Raw genomic sequence first — 27,805 nt, forward strand, 5'->3', positions numbered from 1 at the left:
CGAGCATAATTGAAGAAATGATACTTAAATGAAAAGCATATCTTATCCTCTAAATATCGTAATAAATACGCTACTATACTGTTTTATATATTTTTGCATACTATATACATAAATTGTGTGCACTTTTGCATCTTCGAAGTTCGTATAAATGGATAAAAATCCGCTGTCTACTAACAATATTAGTTCAATTGTGCAAGAAGATATTAGTGTCGGTAAAATCGATCGACGATCTAGCCACGGATCGATGCCCTCTTTAACGATGCGTAACATCGTCTCGACGTCGCGACGATGCAACAGTTTTCGCGCTCGAATCGAGATTTGGCAAAGCTCGCCCTGTTATACGGATACTTTTACATAACGATTTAGGTCGTTCGCACCGACCAACAGGCCGGGCACGTTGCGTTGCTGAGAAACTGCCAGCACCGTCCTGAAACATCGTCGTTTCGTTGCCAACGAGTTTCTTTTCATCACCGAGTTCGGTCCTCGAGATTAGGCGCGACTCGCAGATCGTACGCTCGCTGTTCTAGTTTTTATCCGTGTCCTTTCATGGTCGTAAAGGTACGCGTGCCAATTCTCTGAGAAGGTTTTTCAACCCGACAGGAAAAATCTAGATAAGACTTATTTGCAGAAACCACAATCTACCAACTCTTATCGGATTCTTCGTTGTTTTTAATGTTCGGTAGATAAGAAACACTCTCGACCGGAATATTTCCTTCTGTCGAGCTTACTATACATGGTATTCCAAGTTTGCATTAATTATATTCATATTCTACGGATATAAATAAGAGACGTTATAAGCTACTCGTCGCATTTATGAGGAAACTTTAACAAACACGATTTTATTTAATATCTGGCCGCATGATGCGAACGAAATAACAGATTTCTAATGAAATAATAATAGAGAATAAAACAAATGAAAAACGTTCGATTTGGTACTAAACAGATATCCCAATACTTACGACCGGCAGCGTAGGTCGTTTTGTTTAAAGCTTCGTTAAAAAGTTAGAACAAAAATAGAAGATACGAAGGAACGGTAGTCTACTCGCCGTTGCTATGCTGTAAGATAAGAGAGTAGATTCGCAATCAATATAATCGCTGAGTGTTAATACTTTCAAAGTGTTTGCCGTTCCTGTCGATAGAGCACTGACGGCGATAAAGAATTGAATCTACGTACAGTACATATTATCCCGTGAAATTTGCTTGAATTTAATTTCATCCGAATGACTCAGTCGACTATATTGATATTCTACTAACTTTATATATTGTTCATACAGTTCCAAACGACATTCTCACAAAGTTCTCAAAGTTTGGCTGGAAAAATCTGAGACACCCTATATAGCGTAACAATTTTCTCGCAACCTCACCTTAATGTCAAGATGAGCGACGTTCAGGGAATGCAGGAAGGCTATTCCGCCTAAAATTTGCTTCAGTAATCTGGCGACTTGTCGTTCTTCCGGAACTTCGTCTCTGTCCAGAATCATTTGCAATTCACCACCAGGAGCCCTTTGAATCGAAAACAGTACATATATACACACATTCTGGAATTCGGCCTCGAAAACAGAGAATGCAACTTACAATTCCAAAACCAGGACCATCTCCGTGTTCGTTTCGAATACTTCATGCAAGGACACCAGACGAGAACAGTTCGCCGCGGCATCCAGCACCGCGACTTCGTGCAGGGCTTCCGCCCTCAATTCCTGTGCCCGTCTCCTCTTCCTTAGAAATTTCGCTGCCCACTGCCTTCCGCTCGATCTCTCTCGACATCTTCTCACTGCCGCGTATTTGCCTCTGCGAATGGAACGAAAAGCGTTAAAAAAATGTTGTAATATACCTGTACGAGGTTACATCTTTAAAAATGTTCTTAAAAAACATACGCGACGAATAAAACATACGCGATGAAATATGAAAACGCAAAAAAAAAAACATGAAACGTAGGATAAACAGTACGCGACTAAAATCTGTTGGACGCAAAATAAATTTCTTTTCCAAGTTTCACTAAACTACCAATATTCTATAAAAATATGCCTTTGCACAGATATCCATGGTCTAATTATCGTGCGTTACATCTTGTACAATGCATTATATATTCAAATACGGGCACGTTATTCAAAGCTAAACCCCACAAATCCATAAAAAATTAATTAGAAACGCGTGTCTACCTCTGTTGAGCGTGACGAACAAAGACGTCACGAGTGAAGTAACGTTGCGCGAGGAAGTTGTACGCGTGAACGCTTTACTTTCGCTCTTTCATCAACGAGCAGATACAAACCCGTTATGCTCGCGCTTTTCTAATTGCGCATAATGTATGGAAATTCTGCGTCTGGCTTCGCGTTCTAATTTTCCACTCGGTAAACGACAAATAATCTATAAATCGCGCGGCTATATTTTCCAACGATACCAAGACGATCGACGATACCCTGTGCATCATGGACGCGTCGAAACGGTGCGCTTGTAATCCGATGATCTAAACAACCTGTAGAAAGCGAAGTTGCGCGGGCAACGCTCTTGACGACCGTCTCTTTCGATTCTCGGCCTCTAGTCCTAAGAACAACGGTGAAAGCATCACCGTTAATCGCACGAGTCTCGTTTCTTTTTGCAACGCCGGGACGTTTTTCCCGGTCCACGAACGACTCGTTTGGGAACGGCCTCGAGATCGAACGAGGCCGATACGACAACGGAATTAGACGGAACGCCGTGTACGTTTCGCCACCATATCGATGGCTGAATGATATGAATTTTCGTCTTTGTTCGCTTAAAGTATTGGCGATCAATTGCTCGCAGGAAATTGGAAATAAATTTGAAATAAAATGTTCTTCTTCTGTTCGTAAAAAAATCTAATATGCATTAATAAAACTCGTATCGTTAGTGCGTTGCAGTAAAACTTCGTAACTGTTAAATTTCGTAGAATTACTTCGTTACCTGACGAACTCTGTGCCTTTAAATGTTTTTATCTCTAAATTAAAAGCCAGATTATGAAGGGACTCCTAAACTATTATACTATATAGAAAATGTACAAATATTGACATAGACGGTAAAATATATTATTGGTAGGTTTGTAGCAGGTACTATAGAATTGCAGACTGGTACCCTCATAGAAAATGTAATAAAACCTGGTCACAGTTATTATCCTTCCTAGTAATCTTTTCCTATTGACTTTGGTAAACATTGCCTACTATTACTGCGGGTTAACCGAAGTGCCCGGGGATATTTATGAGCGATAGCCTAAAGCTACTATTTAGCTACCTCATTTGTACCTGTATTCGACTAATTACCAAATTAGGAGACCCGATAGCAACAAAGCTTTATTATGGCAATTTGTAACCCTTGAATGGTTCAATTGCGGTAATTGAGTTTACACGTTTCGAATGCACAATCTCTCTCGGTTAGCCATCGATAGAATAGAAAATATCCTGGACGCGTGTCATGATTTTTCTGCATAGAGTTGCTCGTTACGAAGGACCCATGAAGCGAATGAATCGAGCGACGGACGTCGGTGTAAACGTCGTTAGAGAGCATTGTTACGAGGTCGGTATCCCACAGAGTAAATCAGGGAACGAGACGATGCCCTGCTTGGGTCGTCAACGATCAGGTATTTCTGTTCAGATATAGTAGATGGAGGCGATATAGGGAGGTCGTAAAATCGGTCAGTGGTTAAACTTTACAACTTTCAATGATCGTAACAATTAATTTCAAAGCTATTGGACGTCATAAGGACCCGTAGGATCTATAGAGCCTCGTTCACAGAGCGATGTCAACACAGAATCGTTCCTTCCCTTGCAGTAATGTCTAAAATATATTTCTTACGGTAACCGAACAAAAGTATTCCAACGCTTAGAGAAATCTTTTCTAAGTATATTTTCTTATATGAAACGCTATCATACTGGAGACGTTTGAAACGAGTCTAAAAATATGCAGGAAATTTTTACAAAATACTTGATCGCGGTAGCTTCTTTATACATTGTTCAACACACTTTTTCAACGATTATACTTCAGCTGTAGCTAGATCAATTAATCGCCTTTAGTATTCTAATTTTACGAACATCCCTCGCTACGTCTCGTTCACCTACTGTACACATTGCGGATAGCTCGCGTGAATATTTCCGAGCGAAAAGCACGCTGCACGTCGCTTTAATTATCATCGACGACCATAAAACTGTTAACGAGCGCGTTGACTTTGCAGGGAAAATTTTACGGTGCCGAGGCAGCGTGAGATCATTGATGCAATTATCGGTGGCATTACTCTGGATCGGCTGTAGCTCGCGGAGGAATCGCATCGCCGATAAAAAAATCTCACGATACCTTCGGTGATAAAGTTCGTACACAAAAGTTGTACACAGTTCGCGTGCGCTCGGTTTGAAGATTTTTGTAGCTCGACCGGGTTATCTTCGCGGCTGTTGCGAGTATCGGCGTGGATGCTTTTCACTTGATAAACTGGTTGCGAGATCGACGTCGCCGGACGGTTTAACTCGCGTCTTGGTACCTCTCTCTCGTTGATCAAGCGGCCAGCTCGCTCTCCGACGAGTGAGAACCACGGCTTGTCTAGGTATGTAGGTTGGCAAATGCCAATAGTTGTCGACGATCGTGGTCAGACTCCACCGAACGGGCCTCTTATCTACGTTCTAATTACAGGCTGTTACACTGCCAGATCTATCTGACGTTAACGTCTGAACAAAGGGAAAAGAGAGGAACGCATTTAATGCAGTTCGTCTTCGATCTTTTGGAACTTTGTATCGTCCCCTTTACGCCAAAGTCACGAGCGTGTAGATTTTCATTGCTTCGAAGGAAACGAAAGATTAGAAAGACTAACGAAAAGAGAACGCTTGAACCGATCGCTTCGACGAAGGCGTAACAAGATTGTGCGCTTTAGAAAGGAAAGGCAATCGTTTCCAGAGAATAGAAGATTGCGATAATTGGAGGTTATTTGAACTTTCATTTACCCGAGGGTTCTAATTTTCCAGCTAGACCCGGCAGCAGCATCGGACATCGCTATAATTACAGCGTCGCAATCGCTGTCGCCGTAATATCGGATTTACAGTTGCGCCATTAGGTGGCAAGAGATTGCGAGCATTGTTTCCAGGATATCTCGAGTTCGATACAATGAAATCGCTTCGCAGATTTCCCCGTTCCTAATAAAGCAACTAACCCTTCCACAACAGTGATACAACCGATATAGCGAGCAAAATAAACCTCCGATGTCGTTCTTTCGATCGTACGGACTTAAACTATGAAGCATATAAATCTGCAATCGCGTAACGTATTCATAAAATGTTCCAAAGATGTAAAATGCGTAAAAGTTTTCAAGATTAATGGTAAAACAGGTCCAATAGGATTGGTGCGCATAGTCCTTTGTTTTTGAGAAATTAATCGAGAAATTACGTTCTCGGTGCGGTAACTTTTTATGCTTTAAATGTTTTTATTACAATTTCCACCTGAAACGTATATATTTGTGTGATATATACATGTAATATCAATACATATTATTACACAACATTTAATATACAATATGTAAAAATATGTGGTACTAATACAATAAGCAAAAATAATCAAAAATGTGTTAAAGTAAATTGTGAAAATTTAGTACTAAAAGAATTTATAAAGTAAAATACAAAGAACACTTGTTGATTTTCGAAAACAAAGGACCTGGCACTCAAGTCCTTTCGAGTCCGTTTTAACATCGACCTAAAACATCGAACGCGGATACAATCGACTTATTCGAGATTTCGCGTTTCTCGCCATCTCTTTGTAGGTGTTCAAATACTTTCGTAAAGTTCGCAGAATATATGTATGCAGGATCAAACGACTGAAAGAGATAAACAGGGGCCACAGTCGCAACATAACGTGGCGAAGCTTTCGTTCGGGTCACCGGGTGAAACGCGATGGCGAACGAAGGTAAAGAGCCTAACGTGGATTTACGTAATGCACGTAAACGCTAGGAAACAAGTTCAGAAGTCGAGGAAGTGAACGCAGACCGAGTGTGCGCGCCGTGGCTGCATTGCTATGCACGTGATCTCGATTTCCCTGGTCGAGCCCAGGTCGAACTCCCACGCTCCGTTGTTAGCGCTCGCGTATGCACGATTCTCGTAAAGATCGCGCCTTCTTCCAACAAATCGCATCTACCTTCGGGTCTAATTTGTCTTGGAAATGCGATGCATCGAGGCTGTTGCTCAACGCTCGCGCGATATTTCTTCCACGAAACGGCCAACTGTACAAAGTGTCGCCGTGTTTCTCTGTTCAAACTCCGTCAGCGTGTTCATCGCTGAACGAGAACACGTGGGACACCCTGTATAATCTCGCGTCTTAATCTCAACTCGATGGAATCGAGCAACGTGTCTTCAAGTTTTGCGCAACACCGTGCCACGTTCTTCTCGCCGGAGTCGCTCGAATAAACCTGGCAAATTACACGAACCAAGATATTTGCTCGTGTTAGGATGACGGGCAAGTCTCGGGGAACGGCGTCAAGCGGAGAGCAAGAAATCGAAATTGTATTTTTCGTCCCGTCGAGGTAGCACCTGCGAGAACGGCCGCGCCGCGTTCGTTACGCCGGTGAACAAATTCCCCGTAATAGCGAGGAGGCAGCTGCGAGCTGCAGCCAACAGGTGGTGCGATAAATCGAGGCCGAAATTTTATTCACGACCGTTACAGAGAAGAAGCTCGTTTCTAACTTAACGAACGAACGTGCACTCGTTCTCCAGGAAGAACTGCAGTTGTGATTAATGTGTCTGGATCGTGGATCTCCATGAATCTAATTGGGATGGTCGTGTCGTACATGATACGATGTGTTCTTATGCATCGACTCACGATTCCAACATTTATCAATAATATTTTTTCATGTCCACGTATCGTATGTGCCACGTGAAATATTTCAGATTTGAAACCAATTTGGAAATATAGTGTGTGTGTGTGTATATATATATATATATACTTTAAGAGAGAAATTACAAGATAAGAAGGTTTCGCCTAAATTGATAAGAGATTATTGCAAGTAATACAAGCAACGATATTTCGAATCTGTGAGCTCATCGGCAGATTGCAAAGCTTAATTTCGACATGCTCTGGCTAAATATTGAAAGAGATAATTGAAATAAAAAGCGTTCGGTTATTTATTACCTCGGTTGGATATTCCAGACCATCTATCAACTAGAAAACTTGACTAAGAAACACGCGTATACCGATTAACGTTTTCTAGTTTCGATAAAACCGTCTCTGACCAAGTAAACGTTGTAGTCGTGAAATGTGATGAATTTTAAGTAGCTTGAATCCGAGTTCGATCGGAGCGCATGCCAGCCGAAGAAAACGAGGTTGGTTCGAAGTCTCTAACGAGGAGCCGCGGTCGGATTTCTCCGTGAAAATACAAAGTGCCGCTTGCCAACTCGTTGGAGGTTAATTACGTGGGCGCATTAAGTCCTGACCTTGAAAGGTATCGTGACAGAAACTCGACTTTCGTCTAAGCGAACGCGGAATCGCGCGAGCGTGACTGTCGTCGACAAGACCGAAGTCGACACACTTGCTGGACCACGTACATATTCGCCATTGGCGTAGTACGAATTTACCGATTCATTAAGTCAGAGCTACCGAGAACATACGTCGTTTATGTTAAGTTTAAAAATACTTGCTTCGCATACATATATATGCAAAAGCGTTTCCATCAAAAGCTAAGCTAAACCGTACTAGGTCTTATACTACAATAATAACGCAAATATTTTTAAACTCGGCGTAGCATAATTTATGCTTATGCTTTCGGCTGGATCCGCGGTTTTATCGGTTTCACGCAACGTTTTCAGGAAAGACGACGAACTACCATAAGCACGCAAGAGACTAAATTCACGTTTCGAGGAGTGGAATTTCTGCGTTCGATGAAAGGAGAGGACCTTCTATGGTAGCGGTGGAAGAAAACAAGCCTGATCAACGAGTTCCAACGAGAAATCACGGGATCTAGACGTTGCCGGCCTGGCGCTTCGGATTTCTCCGCGGAAATGTAAAATAGCTGGTTCGAGGTAGTTGATGCGTGCACGGGCGTCTCACGAGCCAACGTTCGGAACTGTTACGCCGGAAATTAAAAAATTATATGTTTATCTTGTAACATGTATTCGCTATCTTTCAAAAGTATCTGGATAATTACGCGTTTTCGACGAGATGTATTTCAATTATAAAATTACTGATAAATTGAACCGCGATGATTAAACTGCGGATGTGTTTATGAAAATTCATATTCCGAATATAATTAAACACACGATATCTCAATAAGCTTCGCAGCTCACATATTATAACAAGTATTTTACTATGAATATATTTTACTACGAACTATTTCATTATGTACAATACATTTTTCCATATTATGGGCATCCAGTATACCTTTGCGCATTTCAGATTTCCTATAAACGTTCGTTAACAAATTTTCAAACGAAACGCCGCGTGAAAGTCGCGTTTCCGAGATAATCCTCGAGGCTGCGGCGCGATAAAATATCGACTTCGCGTTCTCGTGTTTCCTAAACGTTTCTACGTATTCGAGTTTCATTGCGCAACGATCGTTAATCCCTTAACCCGTTTCTGACGCACCGCGTGCGTTTCCCAGGAAACACCGTCAAAAACTTTGTAAACGACTTCTCTGTATAACATTAACAGTGCAAGAAATCGATGTGCAATTATGTACGTCGCGTTTGTTAAATTTATCGCAATTTCCCGCGATTTTTACTGCAAATTGGCAGCCTGTGTGAGAAAGGAAGGCAAATGTTCCCGGGGTGCGACGTTTTTTGTGGCGTTAAGGTCGTTAGAGGATAAACGGGAGATTTGCCGCAGCAGCCAGATAGCAAGAAGCCCTCTACGCGGAGGTCTAGTCGCGAGGAGCGCGTTAAATCGACGCGCTCGCAATCCTATGACTACGTTCCGAGAAGAAAACGAAAGAACGGAACATCTCGAACCATGCAATTGCCGCGAAGACGAGGATGAAGCTAGAAGGCGAGACGTAGCGGGATAATTTGGCGAAGCTGAAGGTTCGTGATCGCGTTATCCGGCGATGCAAGGCTCTACGACTCTCAAGGAACAAAATTAATTAGCAATTTGTAACAAATAAAATTGCACCTGGAAACGGTAATTGCAAAACGTTTACCGCGTATCTTTATATAGCTGCGATATTGGCAAGCAACGGTTCGAATTTACGAGCTCCTTGAACCACGGATAACGTCAAAGTTGTAACTCGAGGCGTCACGAAAGTATACCAAGCAGGAAACTGGACCGTTCCACTGTCGTGCTTCTCTGGTTAAAGAAACTCCTGGACATTTCCTGCTCTTCGATCTCCGCGGCCGGTACTGTACATGGAAACGATATACGAGTAGTGCGATCCTAAAATCAGTGGTTAGCTAAAGCTTGTACGTTTCGAGTGTCGAATTTAATGTAAATATGAAATTAGTAGAAGCTTACGAAAGTTATTTGCAAAATTTCTAACCTCTCGAATCTCTTTCGTGGAACGCAGAGACGCAGAAACTGAAAATTGCGTAAGTAGTTATCGTCGATAGTCTAGCAGCTAACTTTCAAATAATTAAGACGTCGCAGCATACATATATGCCGAGACATTTCAGTAGCAAGCAAACGTGTTAATACAAAAGAGAATGATCGTTCGTTTCTACAGCGTTCGCGAGTCTATTATTATTTACAAGTACAAAGTATTATTATCTGCACGGTGATGAAAACGCAAACTAAAATTTATTGCATATTTCTCGGTCCAAGAGACGATCGCGTCTCATTTGATCGCTGCAGGATCCGTGGGAATATCAAGGAATAGTTTGCTCACGGTTTCGTGATCAACCTTAATATTTAAGAACGCAACAATACTTTCACTATGTTTGTTTCTCTTAAATAGCGCCAGCTACGTTATTATTTTTCCAGCGAGTCTCTGGTATCTGTGCGGGACTTAAAGCGTACTTAGGACCTCGCTCGATCATCCGACCGTGTCCCATGTTGAAGAGGCGCGAAACGATAGCTTCGCGATTCGCTGTTACATCTCGTTTCTTTGAACCTTCGGTTTCAGGGATGAACCAGTTACCCGGCATCGAGTCTCGCAAATTTGTTCACAACGTGGAATAAAGTTCTAACCGAGGCTGAACGCGGTAGTGCCGCGAACTCCATAGAAAGTATACACTTTCACCGTAGTGGTATCTCCATCCAGTGCTGGATTTGTACGAGACGCGACGAGGAGCTGTTCGAAGCTTTTGCACGATGATCGAGACAGAGAAAAGCATCGAGAGCTTGAGGCTGCGACCTCTTTGTGGCATACGTTTTCGCTTGTATGTTCCATACGCTCTTAAGCAACGAACGACTTGCTTCCATAAATTCGTGCGATGTGGATGTCGCTTTTTCTGTGCGTTTCAGATCACGGAACAAATCCGTGTAACTTCTGAACGATGATAGAAACGTTATTTTTCATACTTTCCACCCGTAGTTTTCGCATTTAAAAACGCGAAAAGAAACAAACTTTCCCTTCGGATTGGAGTCACCGAGTCGAAGGTCCGGCATGACCTAAAATACGACGACTTGGCGTCGAGTGTCTGACGAGTGAGCACATCGTAAGTCGGATATTACAACGTTTCGGTGGTCGTGCTCTCCTAAATTGGATGTCTGTTGTTTCTTCCCACGACCAGGGATCAACCGCAAAGTTCGAAACGGCGTGTTACTTAAAGCTACCGAGCATAGACACATTAAAACTATATACGTAGCCTGGTGTAAGATCAATGACCCAGGGTCAAGAGGAGAGGTAGGGGAGTCGAGCAAAGCGTTAAGTGCTCGTTGCCCTCTGGTGTAGAGCGGCGGACCAGGAAATCGGTGCTAACACCGGGATCAGAGTCTACGTCGTGCAACACAACCTTGTGTGTATCCATCGTCCTTTAAGGCATCCATTAGCTTCCTAACTACTAAACACACCGGTCAGTCCGACGACCTCGTGCTCCTACCCACCATCCGGTCTACGAAGTACCTTCTTCCACCTCTTCCCTTGAGGAGCTTGTGCCTTTTTATTTTCCTTACTCTTCCATCTTCGTCCACCGCTTCTACCGTTTTCTCCTTCCCCTTCGTCTCCCTCTCCTCTGCCTCTCCTTCTACCATCCTCTCCTTGTCCCGATACCGACGTTCGAGGGTCATCGACATCCGCGACTGGAGACATTGTACGCAACGTCGTTGCTCGGCTATCGCGGTTACGAGCTTGGCCACGCACCTTGCGCTAACGGTCGACATCCTTCGTACCTCGCGCCTCTTTCATCTATGTAAGTAGCCCTTTCGATGGTTCAGAGGTTGGAAAGCTACAGAAAGGGTAGATTTATTTGGTGCGAGAAGCATTCAGCTCGAATATGGTCGGCTGCTGTGCAGGTCGAAATTAATTTCCATCGGACGCTAACGATGTGATGTTGCAGACGATAAGTGGCTTGTAAAATTCTACTAAAGATCGTTGACGGAAGGATACAGCAAGCTGAACGCAAACAATGGCTCAGAGTAGACATACGACTGATGTGGTAACCGGGTTTGGTGTTTGGCGCGCGCAGTGTAATCGCGAGGAGTAAACAGAAATATCGCAAAGTAAAATACGTTGCAGTACCTCTTAATTTTGTATTTGATGATCGAGAAGCTCGTGATGAGAAAGCACAGAAAGTGCAGATAGAAAAAAACGTTCCAGTGCCCCTGAGAGGAGAAGGTTGCGCAACGTTGTGTAATCGGCCTAACGAGCTGCGAACGCAACTGGAACGAATTTCACCGCATTGGTAACGATGCAACGCTGGCCCGTTGCAGTAGTTGCACAATGGATTTGCATTCGAGAGAGAACCGATGCAGAGCCGGCGATCGTAGACGACGCGGTCGGTCTGCCTACCTATCTGCTAATTTCCTTAATTGCCAGCAGAGTCGAGTGTAATTAACGACGACCGGGGGCAACGAGTCGCTCTGGTTTCCGTACCACGGGGCCCTGTAATGAGATAAACTTAACCATCGGATGGCATCGAGATCGTTCAGTCCAGAATTAAGCGGTTCGCGTGAAACCAACTGCCTTACCAACTCTATACGCTATAACGGAGAGGTTCTTAACCTTTTGTTTACCACCGATTTCCTATAAATAACTCTTTATTGACTCGGACCCGCGAAACTTAGCTCGCAACTTCCATCCGTAACGTGTTAAATATATGCGTTTGGAACTCTCATCGACAACCTCCGAATTTCGATAGAAGCGAGTCGCTATAAATAGGCGAATACGCGTATTAAATATCTTTCATTCGAATAAAAAAATAATAACTTGCGCGCGTGATGACTTCCGTCCCCCGGGGGCCCACAGATCACAGATTAAGAACCGACTATATGCTATGCTACATTATAATGTAGACTATATAACATATACTATGAATTATAACATAAAATAAATGAGAAATTTTTCACTGGTATTGACTTGGCAATTAAATGATTGCGGATTTTGTCATCAGGTGGTATTGACAAAATCCGCAATCACTTAGTTGTCAAGCCAATACTACAATTGTTAGATCAAAGAGGGAAAGTCCGCAGGATCTAGCAACAGTTCGATATGAAAATCATAGGAGCAAACGCGATAAATACATTTTTGTGGATTTGCTGATGTCGATGGAGCTAGAAGGAAGCAATCATCGAAGAAGCGAGAATTTAGTTCGGCGAGAGTACAAACGCGGGGTAACAGAAACGCATTATTGCGCGAGTCAAGCGGACACGTTCGCAGTCTTCCCGTCGATTGTCGCTCGTTAACGCCATTGTGCTGGTGGACTTGGACGCACAGCGGGTACACGCGTTACGCAATACACGCACTTGATACGGCTTGCGGCTGTCCAGGATGAACCGAGAAAAATACGGTGAATATCGTGTCGCGAGTCTGCCGCTGCCATTTAAGCGTCGCCGGCTAATCGACTAAACTTCGCTGAGAAGCGAAACTTCCAACGCAATCGTCCGGGCTTATAATCGAGTAATCGAGACTGCGTCGTGAATTGACCAAGATCTGAATAAATCTTTTTAATCCCTTGACGCCAATCACTGTGACGGAGAAACTTTACCTGGAGCCAAAATTTGGAGTAACAATGGAGCTTCTGAGAGTCCATCTGCTGATCGACTTCGGCTCTCGTAGAATTATAAATTTCAGATCATCCAGATACAGAATTTGTATTCGACGTTCCGAGAGAAACATTCTCATTCTCATAAATTGATGTATCATAAAGAAATACTTGTAAATTGTAAAAATAGGGCAAATTTCAGCAAATATCCTTCGTTATTGTCGTGCTTCTGAGCGTTTTAATTTACGCGATTGATCAGTGTGGTTTCTAAGCGACTCAATGTTCATAGTTGACACAGGAATGACAAACGCTTGTTTTTCTTTTTGCGAATTATAATCCTCGGTCTCGGGTCTGTTGCAGTTCCTGATTCTTCGCAAATGTCGCGAGAGAAGAAAGTAGCAGCAGGACGAGCTCTTAAACAGTCGTTTGAATTCCATGCCTCGTTCGCAGTGGTACGAAAAGGAATTCAGCTGCGGTAATGTCACGGGAGCAGGTTTTGGAATCTTGCTGGCAAAAATGTATTTTTCTGCTTGTTGCTTCCATGCTAGAACACTTTTATCATTTTTACGGGATCGACTGCATTCCCGCAAACCGCTTCCAATCGTTTCATTCGAAACCTTCTGCGGTCGACCGCCGCAGAAATTTTTCTTTCTCTGCCTGCAGGATGATTATTACTGTGACACAAGATGATTCTCGGTTCTACGAAGGATCATATATACATATATATCTCGAACGAAGCTGTAATAATTTGTCATGCCACGAAAACAATATAATTCGATCGCAATTCAACGTGTTTCCTTCGTCGCTATCGATATTGAATATCATATAAAACGTTTCTGTGGACCATATGCTTCGACTCTCGCAATATACGTACATGCATATTCCAACAATTTAATTTTTAACCTTTCGACAATGTCGAGAGTGCGTCGAAAGGTCATCGAGGATCTCGCAATTATATGGTCGACAGCAGTCAAAAGCCTGTTGACCAAATACCACGATCGTCTACCTTCTCTCGGAGAGTTTGTTCAGACGAGCAACATTTTTATCGGGCAACGAGCACGATGAAACTTTCACGCGAATCGTTCACCGGTGTTTATCCATTGCCCGCCGAAGAACGAACGGAATGATATTTAACCTCCTCCGAGAACGGTTACAAAACGACCCGTTCCAGTTTCCTCCGGCTCCGTTTTCCTCTTTTTCTCCTCGTTCGTTGCTCTCGTAGCCATTAACCAGCGGCTCAGCGAGTTTTCGCGCGATTCCTGTCTCTTGACTAGTTCGTTTCATCTCCAACGAGAAGGATAATTATACGCTGCTTCGAAAGAGACTAGGCGAATTCTAATATCGCGATTAAATGGGTCATAACGAAAACCTACTCTTTTCTCCAATTTTTCAATCCTTTAAATTACATCATCGATCCACAGATCCTCGGAAACGATGTTACTTTAATCGATTCGTGCGACATTGTTTTACAACGTCTTAACGATTTTTACGCAGAAATCGAGGCTGTGGCACACGCCGTGACCTACGCTGTTATTTTTAGAAGCCTGATCTCGACAGGATTAATAATCGAATCAGATTAGCGCAGAGAGATTTTAATGCGCGGTACCCAGCCGTCGACCGGTTGGTCGATTTTGGTTCGATCGGCCCCTGGGTCCCTTCCTTCTCCCATCGACATCGATTTTTGCTCTTTTCAAACCGGGTCAGCAAACTGTGGCGACCGACGAAGGACGTCAAGGGAGTCCGTCTCCCCTCTTTGCCCGAGGCTTCCTCCTTTTCGTCCACGTACGTTCGCCAAACGCCTCGTGCGTCTCCCTCCGGTTAGTTTTTTTCCTCGTGAAATTTAGAAGTCGACGCCCGTCCCTTCGTTCGTTCGTGACGAGCATTAATCCCGACAACGACCAAAGTATCCTCTTATTGGCGTTTTGTGGCGTTCCGTGGCTAAATCGGGACCCCCGAAGAAACTGATACTCCATACCAACGGATTTCTCGATCCCCTATCTCTCGTGATTTCTTTCAACGTTCCACCGTACAACCTTCCCTTTCTTCCTCCTCGGTCCCTCTCGTCTCCTCTACTTTCTTATTATTTTTCTCGTTCTTTACAGTTTCACGAAATCTATTAGAACGGTAACTAAGTGATTGCGGATTCTGTCATTAGGTGGTATTGACAAAATCCGCAATCACATACTTGCCAACCCAATATAACGGCGAATCTATCGAGCGAGATGCAAGTCTCGCGGAAGGTACGGTAGTTGCGCTTCGATGCAACGATGCTCGATCGAGATACAGGGGAGGGAACGTCAGCTTTATTTTCGCAAGGCATCAAAGTAGACTCGGTTTATTTGCGATCGTCGATGGGAGGTTTTGAAGGGTACCAAACTGGTCGGTGCGCACCAGCCATACTTCAACGATCGACAGCAGGAAGTCGCCGTGCGGTCGAGATGAACGATCGTCGGATCGACCGGTCCATCTCTCCTTCTTTTCCTTCTTTCTCTTTTCCCTTTCGTGATACCTACTTTTCTAGCAGATAGGTCCGTGATATTTGTTCGTTTCTATCTGTATGCGGATGTTCGTCACCACCGACGCTCGGATATTTACAGAAAGTGGGATTCTCCGAGTTGGCTTTTAGACGCACTAATTAGAACTAGAACGATACGTCTTGAAAGAATGTTTCTTTCGTATCGCTACTGCGTCAAAAACGAAACGTACTATTATATAGCGCTGGTTGTCGACGCGCACGATGCCATCGACTAACAGTTATCGGCCATGTTAGTCACAGTTAGAGGGAGAATTTCCATAAACGTCGTCGCTATCGATGGCTACTGTCGATGAATCATAATTAGCCGAGGAAGATGTTGCGTTGAATCAAGGTGTGTCGTGTGTCTCTCCTGTATGAAAACCAAATCAAGTCGCGTGAGTCAGGCACGAGCAAGTACAATACTTTTGTACCACGCGTCGTGGACAACGGTTTACAATGTGCGATGACCGACGCGAAACGTGGGCGACCAAAGGTATCGTCTTGCCAAAAGATCTTTGCCCTCGCTTTGTACCGTTCGAGTTTCGTTTAGGACGATAAGGTTTGTTGACCCCGAATTTTCACGGTGTACGAAAGGACTTTTCTTTCGTGCCAAACGATAGACCGCGGATATTTCTAGGAATTCGCGTTTTCGCTTTTTACGAACACGACAGGAAACATTCTCTTTCGCGTTGCGCCAAGAAAGGTTGAATAATTTCTACGGATTGTTTTCGAAACGCAAAGACACACGGTCACAGCGAGATATCATTGCCAGAAATCGATGACTAATAACATAAATTAGCACTCACGAAAATTTCGTCGCAGCGAAGAACGACAAGACGAAAGAAGGGAAAAGGGAAAAGCTCGCCTGTAACCTTTCGCTCGTTGCTATGTATGTAGAAAGATAATCGTGAAGCAATCTCCCGAGTGACGCCTTACGCGTAACGATAACGAATTATCAGTGTCGACTAATCGTAGGTATACTTCGTCACAATGAGGATCCCTGTTACCGGTATCTCCGGTAAATACGTCCGAGCGATACGTACCTGCAACAAACACGAAAAACTTGTCGTTAGTTCAGCCGTGGGTAATTCTGCTGAAAAATATGATATATGCTACCGTTCATAAGTACATATTTGGACACTTGATACAATTTCTGTCTGTTTAACGTTGAAATCCTAAATCAATTGAAATATCTGTTTCTAACAAGCCTAGCAGAGTATAGTATAGTATAGTGGAGAAACGTTCTACGATCATGGCTTCGAAAATATAGACAGTGGCGTATACGTAACATCGAACCAGCAATTTTTTAAACGTCTATATTGCTCGAACATAGAAAATAATGGTAATTATAGATTCTCCTGCTTGTCTCGTTCGGTACATTCCTCTGTTAACGATTCTAGGGTTAAGGTTTGGTGCATCGAACTCGCTCGTATGCAAATTAACCGGCAGGAGAAGAGAGAATCGAGCGTTGTTGCTCTCTGGTTCTTCGGTTCGGATTCGAAGAGCTGGAACCTGGGCCGAGGAGGAGACACGATCGAGCATTCTCGTGCACAGGAGGAACGCGTTCACGCGAGAAGAGAACGCCGGTTATCCTCGACACGTTACGCCGTATACGTGTAGGAAGGAGCTATCGAAAATCTCAAATCCCACTAACCTCGTTGGCGAGCTACCAAGGCGATGGTGCACACGCCTTCGGTACGGATTTCTTTACGGCCTGCTGGGAATTTATTTCTTGTTTACGTGCGACGGATATATATTCGCGATAGCAGCCACCGCAGGTAGCCGTACGTAAGAGAAACGCGAATCGCGAAACAACGCCGAGAACCGTGTGCTTCGGCTGTCTCTTCGCATCGAAACGCTTCCTTACAAAACGCTTCCACGACCGAGCCACCGCGCCGATTCCTCTTCCACGTTGATAACTTTTTCTTTCGCTGCGTATATCGCACGAGAGGTTTTTAATTCGCGATTTCGCGGCTAATAAAGTGCACGCGTGTTCCTTCGCCCACGGAAGAAAAACGAAAGCGTGTCGATGCTGCGATCGATGGACGCGCGAATCGCGTCTATCCGATCGTTTCCAGACCTCTGATCGATTCGTGAACCAACCACGATTCGTGTCCCGCTTGTTACGTTCGATTTTACGAGACCAGCCTTTATCGTCTCGAATCTAGCATATTCGAGTATTGGAAACCGATATTTTCCCATCGGACCGAGTTTCTTTTATATCGAATTATGTTACAACTCGTTATGTTTTTCGTACTCCAATATGAGTAGGTTACAAAACGCATTCTTCGAGGCATATATGTTTCAAACGTAGCTCGAGATTTACTTTTCTACGAGTTGGAACGATTTTGAATTTAGAGAATAGCGACGGAACGAATGGTGATATTAAAAGATAAGGATCGGTCTAGGCAATAGTTTCTCGATAGCGCGTTTTCGATATCGACTATACGACTAATAGAGCAATTATCTCGGTGTAAGATTAGAAATCATTACAAATGTTCGTCACTTTTTGCTTAATCTGGGTAACGTGTAAATACAGGTAATACGATACCATATTACCCATTTATTCTACTAGGAATAACTCGAAAAGCACATCGGGTGAAATTAACTGGTTTTCATATCCAGCCGACGTGAAACTTGGAATCGCTGGAAGAAGGGGCATCGATCGCGGAATAGTCGGAGCAATCGGCCGCGTTAAACGGATGCTAGAAACTCGGCCGTGTGACGTAACGTCGCTTTGCAGAGAGACTAACGATTATTACCTTCCCCCTTGAGTTGCCGGTCTTCGTCGTTGCCAGCGAAAGCCGGCGACCACGTGAAACTGTGACAAGTACTAAAGCGTGTCGCAATTACCTTAGAGACGATACTTCAACGAGGATCCGCTACTCGCTTTTGTATCGCGCGTACTTTACGATTTTCTTCGTTCTTCTAAACACGAATGCGGCCGTATTCGAGGCACGTACGTTACCGGACCGGAGCATGACAAATATGTAACGCGCTCTTGTTCAAACTGTCTGGAGGATCCGTTCTAAGTTTCTAAGGCTATGGTTAAAGTGATTGCCTGTGGTCTCACGAATTGTCGTCCTCGACGATCAGACGTCTAAAGAACGACGTAACTAACTCGTGATTTACATACGTTCGCTAACATCTTCTTACAGTTTTTCCTTAATTTTCTAATCTCGTTGCATAGGTACGCGATTAACGTTTCATTCTCAACACGCAAATGATTTATCGCAAGAGCATAACGTCGAATCACGGTAGATTCTAAAATGAACCGAAGATACGTCGTTTGTAAACCTATCACTGTCCTGTACCATTCGATGAAAAATCTGGTTGGTTGAAGCGGGACCAAATGACCAAAGTCTACCGTATTCGATGATGGCGTTCGAACGTGTTCGTCAGAAGGTTAGTTAACTTCTCGAGGAAGGTTTTTCGAGGAGCAGATCTTTTTCGAGGAATTCGCGTGGATTTCGAGCGTCCCCGTGACGGAAGGTACGAGTTCGATCAGCTGAATTCATTAAGAGTCAGCACGCTGCTCGATATAAGAGAAGTATATACGTCTTAAGCGAATACGCCGGAGAACCGGTTATCAATTACCACCGATTCGAGGCCGTTGGCAAAACAATCAGCAAAAATTCAGACCTCGGTGGTCACGCGTCGAAACGCGACTTAATCGCGGCGAAACTCTACGACGATTCGCGGATATTTACTGTCATTCGTTGCGCGCAATTAGCATCTTAAATGGAATACATCTACATCTCGAACGATGTAAGCAACGAGTTCTATATTTATTTTTTACATTTACGAACCGCTCACTTCACCAAAACGTTCGAATCTTCGACAACTTGAACGCCTTAAACATGTAACGCTCAAACACAAATACAATCGTTGCAAGTGCAAATGCATATTTCGTTTGTTTTAATTACTCGTCTTTTCATAAATTCAGAACGAATTAAATTACGTATAGATAATTTTATATCTCGCAAACGATACGTCGTATTCCGCGTCGACGGTGATTGATTTTGCTATTGCGACAGTATTACATCGTTCTATTGGTAAATAAAGAAAAATTTATTACGTTAGGGATCTTCGAATATAAAATCTATATCTTTCTGCCCTTCCGATAAATTCGTTTTTAAATATCAGAGCTGTTTCTCTACTTTTTGGAAAATAGCAGGAATACTACGTATCGTTTAAATCGATTTCTATATTTCACTTACGCGTACACGTCTAAACCGCTCGAACAGAGGAGAACGAATAACAGAGTTGTAACAACGACCCTCGACTGTCGTGGTACGATACCATAACAATAATCCGCGCATGACAACAAGTGTCGCGATTACACTAATTCCGTGTCTGTTTCAACACTCCTCAACGGTTCCTTTTTTTCTAAGAATCGTATCGTTTCTTTGTTTTTCTTCGCGATATCACGCAGCGTGAAATAAAATTAACCGCAGGCGAGATACATACCTGCGCGGAAATATCATCGCGATAACACTCGTTATGCTTGTTGCGCTCCACTGCTCTTTTTTACCTTTCGTGTTTTTCGTTTTTCGATGGTTGGAATCGCGACGTGAGAAGTGGCTTTTTCACACGGTCTCGTTGGGCGGCAGCGATCGATGGGAAACGAGGATGAAAAGTAAATCGCAGTATATCGGAGCTGCAGTTAGCTTATCCCCTTCAAGGATGTTCTATTCTTGGAAGCTGCATCTATTAACCGTTAGTCGTTATGGCTTCTTTCCTGATGAATCCGCCATATTTTACCGCGTTCTCCGCATTGCTATTTTAATTTATCGCTATTGGCTTGACTTTGATTACCTTCCGATACTCCTCGACTTTTCTTTTACACGTCATCTAATATTATAATTCGTCGTACTTGTGAACGTAAACGACGCGTTTCTCTTTCGCGATTGAATCGCGGCTGCGTGTGACTTTGCGACGAAAAAGAAGTTTCGCGATGAAAAAATGTACGATGAGAAGTTGTTAGCCATCGTCGTAACGACAGAATTGTAAAAGTTTTCCCAGAGCGCGAATAAAAATACATCTTCGTATCGCGTTGGCGAAAGTTAAATGTTCCAAATAAATGATACGCAAACAGACATAATAAATAAAGACAGAATCTTCGAGGAAGCAGACAATAAAGTGGCAAGGTTATTAGCGTAAGTAGAAGTAAACCATTCGCGGGATGCTTAATGAGTTTCTCCACTCAGCTATTAACTCGAGACACCGACGTGGCCATGATTTATAGCCGTGGTGAAAAATCGAGAGAAACGTATCTGGTTTTGTCGGCGAGACGCGTGGGCGTCTGTATTTCGGTTAAGAGGAAGCGAACTGCCTGCCAACCGAAAAAACAGGACCAACGACAAACCCGATCGTGTGTCTCGTTCTCCATGAATTTATAATGCTTCGTTTAATTGCGAGCTGGAGAATGGATGTCCTCGAGCCGAGCGAACGAAGAAAGAAAAACAAAAAATAGTGGAAATTCGACGGCTATTTGCCGGAACGAGATAGTTGGACGAGACGCGAGTGCGTCGATGCGGTAAAGGGATCGCATCCGGGGCAAGGCGGGACCTGCATCCGGCCTGAAAACGGATGAGACCTGGCATTCAAGTGCAAATCGTTTCACAGCATTGTGCTCGAGAGCTGGAGACCGTGGTAATGGCAAAGACGCTCCTACCTTTGCTACCGACGAGGGAGGATTTCGAGGAACCAGACGGATCGGCGCCACCCTGCGTGAAATTCCACGACCAGAGACTAATTGAACGTTTGCCTCGTAAGAAATACCTTTATCTTAAATAGAAATTGATTTATCCATCGCGGTGATACGAGATTGATTTATTTGCCTCTACTAGTAACCTTTTATTTCATAATTATACGATGGAAGTTGTTAAGAGACAGCCAAGGTTCGATGCCACTCTCCTCAAATCCGTCTTCCATTTTCTATCCATTTTCTCTACGGCGTATAACGAGACAGATTTCCTTTCTATTACACGATTAACCGTAATGACGGACGATGTACAAGGCGAACATTATCGGACGTTTGCTATTTTATGTTTATGCGAGACTGCATTCTTCCTACGAGGCTTAATTGGAATATTCCTGTTCCATTATTGCCGGCCGAAGTCCGGCTTGGCTTCGTCTTGCCATCTTTCTACTAAAATATTTACATAATGCCGGTAATTGACTGTTCGATCGAGACCTTATAATTTAACATGGTCGCTATGACAAATCGCTTCGAGCCCCAAGCGATCCGCCCACGTGGGCAAACGAAGACGCGTTGCTATGTGCCACGAACCAATTGTTTTTAGTAATTGTACGTATCGTCTGGTATTTTCGACTCGATTTCAACTCTCTTTGCAATCTCTCTTTGCTTCCCACGAAATAATGGAAACGTAATGGAAACGTGTGCACAGTAGCCCGTTAAAATCGCGGATGCGGATAACACAGTCGTTCGGTACAGCTTCCTTTGAACGAAGGCGAGTAAGTGCGCGACCTTTCATAGTCAGCTAATGAACGCAAGCCTAACCGCTAGGATCGATCCATTCCGGCGTTCGTAGCGCGGATTACGCGTGCGATCGACGCGTTCGAATCGATTTGCAGCGATTCGATGGACGTGGTGGCAAGGAGGCGAGTCGTGACACGTTGACTCGTTCGCTTGGAAACAGCAAGAGAGGAAACGAAGAAAGGAAAAGAAACGGAGGAAGAAGGCGGGCGAGTAAGGGTATAAAGCGCCGAACCTGCCAAGGAATAACTTCACGCATGCTTCCCACGTGACTCAGCCGGTCGAACATAGATACGTATCGTTGGTGAGCCCTCCGCGTACAACCTGCACGCACGATGCGTGGCGAACGTCGACGTTTCGTTTCGACTGACCGTGCACTCGTGACTCAACCGAGCCTCTAACCCTTTGCTTTTTTCACCTCTCCCTTGTCCCTCCAATTTTCGCTTTTTCCCCCTTCGCGAACGCTGACCAAAGCGGCCTAACTGTGCTCGTAGCGCGCTTTTCGCATATTTATCGTACAAGTGTCTCGAGAGCCAAACTTTGATCAACCGCGCTTCTCGTCGATTCCATCTGCCGTTTCTCTTTGCGAAGTTAAAGTGTCCTATCCGAAGCTAATAACGAATTATTTGCCTGTACACTTACGTGTAACAATTACGCAGGCTATCGAAAAATAACGTCTAATTTGAATTGGTCTAATATTTGAGAACGAAGGAAAGAGAAAAGATCGGTCGTCTCGAACGTTGCAGCATGCAGAGGATAGAGAGGAGATTTCTACAAAGCGTTGCAACCGATGACTCGTCTTCGGCAACTTGGTTCCGTTGTTTCTACCTTTCTAGGAAGTATCTTCGTCATTGTAAGAAATACAGATACCATGATGTAACACGTGGATCGTTTCGTGTCTCGTTCATCTAACGATTCGTGATTACGAAACAAAAGTCGCGTTCCTTTCTCCGATGTGTCGAGTGTTTTGACAGGGGTCTGAACGCGAAGACTGTGAGTCACAACGCGATTGGTATATGCGGTATGTACGTCCAAGCGAGTTAACGTTCACGTGTGATTCAACGTCGACCAGGGTCCGGTCGAAATTCCTCGGCGCAGTTCTGCCTGCGTGCCTTCTCGCTCGCTTCTGCATACAAAAGGCTACTAGTCGTGAGAACCGAGAACCGGCTAATCTGTAAACCGCGACTCTTTCACAGAACTATCGATTCCAGCTTAAGGCGGAGACAATTTGTCCCTGGCATATCCTCCGTCACAAATTAGCAGGTATCGTTTGCTTAACAGAGACCTAAGCCATAAAACGATTTGTTTCCTTAGTAATTTACCCTATTTCTCTATTGGTTAGCTTTATCTTTAAAAAGAATTTCTTCAATTTGAAGGAAATATATATATTCCAATTAATTTATTCTAAACGTAGACCGTAACAAGAGGATTTTAACGACATAGTCGAAAGTGTGAAAAGAACGTCTTAAGTTCACATAAGCTTTTTCAGGAATGATTTTAGATAAAACGAGCAATATTTCGGAAATTTCTAGGAGCATAGAAGAACACGTTTAGCTTCGGAACAAAAAGACAATCTCTAAGACGAAATTTTCAAACTGCCGCTAGATAAAAAAAGAAGCTATTGCTCATTTTCTGATGAAACGCTACGTCTTTCTTCGCCGCTAATTTCCTGGAAAATAATAGGATAGAATAATAGAAGATTACGAAGGTGGAAATACGTGGATAATCGCGAATTGCAGAAGTAAATAGCGATTTACGAGCAGCCAGGTATTTCGTAAAAAAGTCACGGCGGAAAGTGTCGCAAGTTTTAGCGGTAAAATAAGGTCGTCCACGAGCGTCGTGTATAACACGCGCTATACCGAGATCCGTGCTAGAAGGGTTCTTATTCGCAGGTTAGATATCGGTGATACTTAATCGCGTTTCGAAGGAAACCGAGACTATAAATCAGACAGCTTTCAAAACTAGCTACATGGCATGGACATGCTCTCATTAATACCACACATCGGCCACGGTAATTGGACGGTCTTTTAGCGGTACGATCGGCAACTTTCAGCCTATATAATCGGCAAACCCACGCACGAATTCGCGTATCCTACACCGTGACACGAGATCGTTGCTCTGTCGCCATCGCTCTGTAACGATATCGTGCCTTCGACACGGTGCTCGTGACAAAACTAGGAAAGGTGTACGGTCGAGGTGATCGTGAATCGCTCTCCTTCGAGAATCGTGGCCGTTACACGATACGATCGCCGGCAACTTCTTAACCGCGATCCACCATGTTTCGACGATCGCTAATATCGTTGCTTGTTTCTATCGTTTAGTATCCATAGTTTAGACAAATATTTCGTAATTGCCATTCCTTCTCATAATCGTTTAAATGGCACGTAACTATATTCTTTATACGAAAGGTAGGTTTTTCGTGACCCAAAGAAGGACAGATTATAATTTGAATTATTTTATTTAGCGCGATAACTGTACGCATCTGGACAATGGACTTGAAAATTTGCAATCGAGTGTTTGAACGAACGGAATCTTCGACGTAGCAAACATCGCGCGTTCCCGAGTGAACGGTATTCGTTGTTAGTCGACGAGTTCACATACGTAGTTAGCGAGCATACGTAATTCGTGAACTTCTAACGAACACCGACGTAGACTTTACACTGCGACAACGGATCATCTCTCCGGACAGCGTCGAGTTCTTCGATGGAAACGTTCGAAGGATAACACCGAGAGATTTATCGCGAAACGATATTTCTCGATGTGAGAAACGGACGAGCTGTCGCGTAGGAGCAAATGGTTCGAGCGAGTCGAGCACACGCCTCGCGAACTCTGCCCGCCTCTTGATCCCATTAGCGAGATTCTCGAGACTCAGGTATTTCGTTCTTCCTGGGAAGGAACGCCTTTTACAACGTGACCCCGTATTTCGTCGAGACAAGACACGAAGGATGAAAGAGACGAGATGACTTCTCGCGAGCCGCAGCCGCAACGCGTCTTCGTTTATCGGGCTGGTTCGTGAGGAGGCCTACTTTGCACGTGGCCTACTTGCGGAAGACCGGCGGTCACGCGAGAAGCCATTGAGCCGACACGCGTCTCCAGTCGACGAATCGGTTTTGACCTCGAACCGAATCGGAAGTAACGTTCTCCGCTAGAATCTTTTCGCGCGTAACAAACCGTCGTGGATAATTCCTGTAGCCGCGCATCTACCGCGATGAACCGCGATTTAACGGGCAAGACGAAGAGAAACGCGTCGGTTTGCCGTGGTGACGGTCACCGCGATGTCAAGCATAGACTTGGAGACTGAAAGAGTGGCGCGAAGAAGGAGGCTGTCTCACGCGAGACGTGTCCTCACCTCGGTGTCGCGACGATCGGGGACCCAGAGACCTGAATAACCGTAGCCGGCGGGCCCGGCAGGGCAGAGTAACGGTCCACGGATGAAGGTTACTCGCATTATCCACGGGCCGATATCTCTCTCTCTCTTTCTCTCTCTCTCTCTCTCTCTCTCTCTCTCTCTCTGGCCAAGATCGAGCTCGATCGATGGATCTAGGGAGCACCCATCGTCACCTAGATGGACTCGTTCGGACGAAACTTGGCAAAATACGGAAATTTAAAGAGCACGACGAGTGCGTCAATCCGTCTGCACTTTGATCTTCCAGCGGAGATAGCTGGGTAAGTCGGATCCGTAGCCAAAAAATATTTTGGTGCGCCGTAAAGTTTCACTCGGACGAATATTACGAGTCTTTGAAAGCGGATGAAAGGAAGGGTTTTCTTTTCTGGCGGTGTTCCAATAAACGCTGCTTCGTGTAGGGCTTGTGAAAGAAAGAAAACAGAGAGAGAGAGAGAGAGAGAGAGAGAAAGAGAGAGGCTTTAGCGATGCGTGGAGAAGAGAGTAGAGAGGAGAGTGTTCGGAAGGATGCTGGTTGGTTTCACAGGAAAGGCACTTTTCGAGCGAAATTCCGAAGGGATTACTCACTCGTTCTGGCACGACACAGCCGGACTAGGCGAGTAAAAGGCCCAGGCTGCGGCTCTCCCAGGTATAGAGAGCGTCGAAAATAACGTCGTTCCATCGACGAGGATCTCACCGACAAAAGGTGAAACCCTCGGAAACACTGCGGGATTTGTGTTCCACGGAATGCCTTCTTCGAAGAGAGAAAGGGCGCGCCCAGCGCTTTTACTGCGTCCGTTAAAAACTCATTCCCTTTCGTTTTGCCCTCGTGCCACTTGCCTCTTCGTGCCACTTCTTCCTCGCAGTTTGCAACATGAACGATGCACGGATACGCGTACTTCACCGGGGAAACTCGTTCCGAGCCTCCTAAAATGCGAAAGCGAGTCGACAAGGAGGCTCGCTGTATCCTCGTAAAATTAATGCCTGATAATTCGTCGCTCGGAGATTCGACTGTCTAAGACGATTCTACCAGCGTTCATATTCGAAGCAGAGTTATTCCAGGCAAATAATTTGCTTCTTAATTCGCTAAATTCTCTTACGAACTATTGTTAAACCATCTACGTTCGCCTCGTTATATGCAGCGTGATAAACAACGAAATAAACATATCGCGTACATTGACAATTAATTCACTAGGAGCGTGTAATTTCTGCTCATCAAGAGGAAAGTTCGTTCAACTGACATTACTATTCTTAGTCGTAATTCTCGTACTTGGTTGGCGTGTGTACATATTCAACAAGTACAAGTTTGACGATTCTGTGCAGAATTCGAGATGAAATTTTGATATCGATATCGAAGCTTAGGTGACTCGAATAACCCAGGCTTGCTACGAGCCCCGGTAACTGGTAAACAGGTCCTCCGCCAAAGGCAAAATTTACTGTGCCGTCGAAATGGCCAGAGGTCACAAAACGAGTTCCGTTTTATTACAGGCGCGAGTCGTGCTGCCCCGCATCCATCGCCTACTTCCTACGGCGCGTTCACCACCCAAGTCTTTCATGATATATCCTTCTTCGACGTGCCTGCAGCTATCCACGCGTCCAAGCGCAGATCTCTCGTTGTTCCATTGTCAATTTCACTGTTCGAGAGGAGTTACACGTTTGCGACACACTTTCCGACGTGTTTTGCCCTTCGGTATAACGTTTCTCTGTCTAACGGTCTTTTGGTCGTCGATGACGTATCAAGAGCGTAATCGCTCCAGCTGAGTAACGGAAGAATTTTTCGTCGATCGCTTTGGCCAACTGCCGCGTTATCGCTGGTCAACTAGCCAAGAAGCAATTATCCGGTTGTCGCTAACTCGATAAGCTTGCCGATTGTAGTTCAAGGTCTACCGAAAGGCGCTTTGGTTTCTTACGCTCGATGAAACGACGTAACCGATAATAGCAACGATCTATACGCACGATAATTATAACGTTACTTCATAATACGTTTGTCACCATCGACAAACACGTTGCGTAGATGCAATTACGTAAGCGATACCATTGACGCAACTGTCGCGCTTTTATTTTCGGCTAGCTTCCGTGGAGCCTACTAGAAAATTAAACAAACCAGTTATGAACACAAAACGGTCCATAAAACGTCTCGGTGCGCGCGTATTCGGACGGCTGTTGTCAGTTAGGAAGAGATATATCAAACGTTGTTCGAACGGCAAAGGGATATCGAGCAACGAAGGAAGCAGAGAAGAGAAAGGTAGCGAAGGGTTGGGAAGGGAAGGGAAGAGTCGATTGAAGAGGAGCGGAAGTAAACTCGTAGAAAGGCGTCGTAAAACCGTGAAAACCGCTTTTTTTAGGATTGTTCTCCGGATTTC

At 44.3% G+C, this 27,805-nt stretch overlaps 1 protein-coding gene across 1 annotated transcript in view; it reads right to left on the reverse strand.

Moving 5' to 3' along the window:
• The window catches only part of LOC117216321 (serine/threonine-protein kinase 17B-like), a 61,088-nt gene that overhangs the window by 14,515 nt on the left and 18,768 nt on the right, over nt 1-27,805 (reverse strand). The window contains exons 2-3 of the mRNA XM_033462939.1: nt 1,576-1,788; nt 1,365-1,503 (exon numbers count right to left, since the gene is read on the reverse strand). Coding sequence (XP_033318830.1) covers nt 1,365-1,503; nt 1,576-1,788 — 352 coding nt within the window. The remainder of the gene's footprint in view (nt 1-1,364; nt 1,504-1,575; nt 1,789-27,805) is intronic.

The sequence above is a fragment of the Bombus bifarius genome, unplaced genomic scaffold (genome assembly GCF_011952205.1).
Source record: "Bombus bifarius isolate JDL3187 unplaced genomic scaffold, Bbif_JDL3187 scf7180000010271, whole genome shotgun sequence".
NCBI lineage: Eukaryota > Metazoa > Arthropoda > Insecta > Hymenoptera > Apidae > Bombus > Bombus bifarius.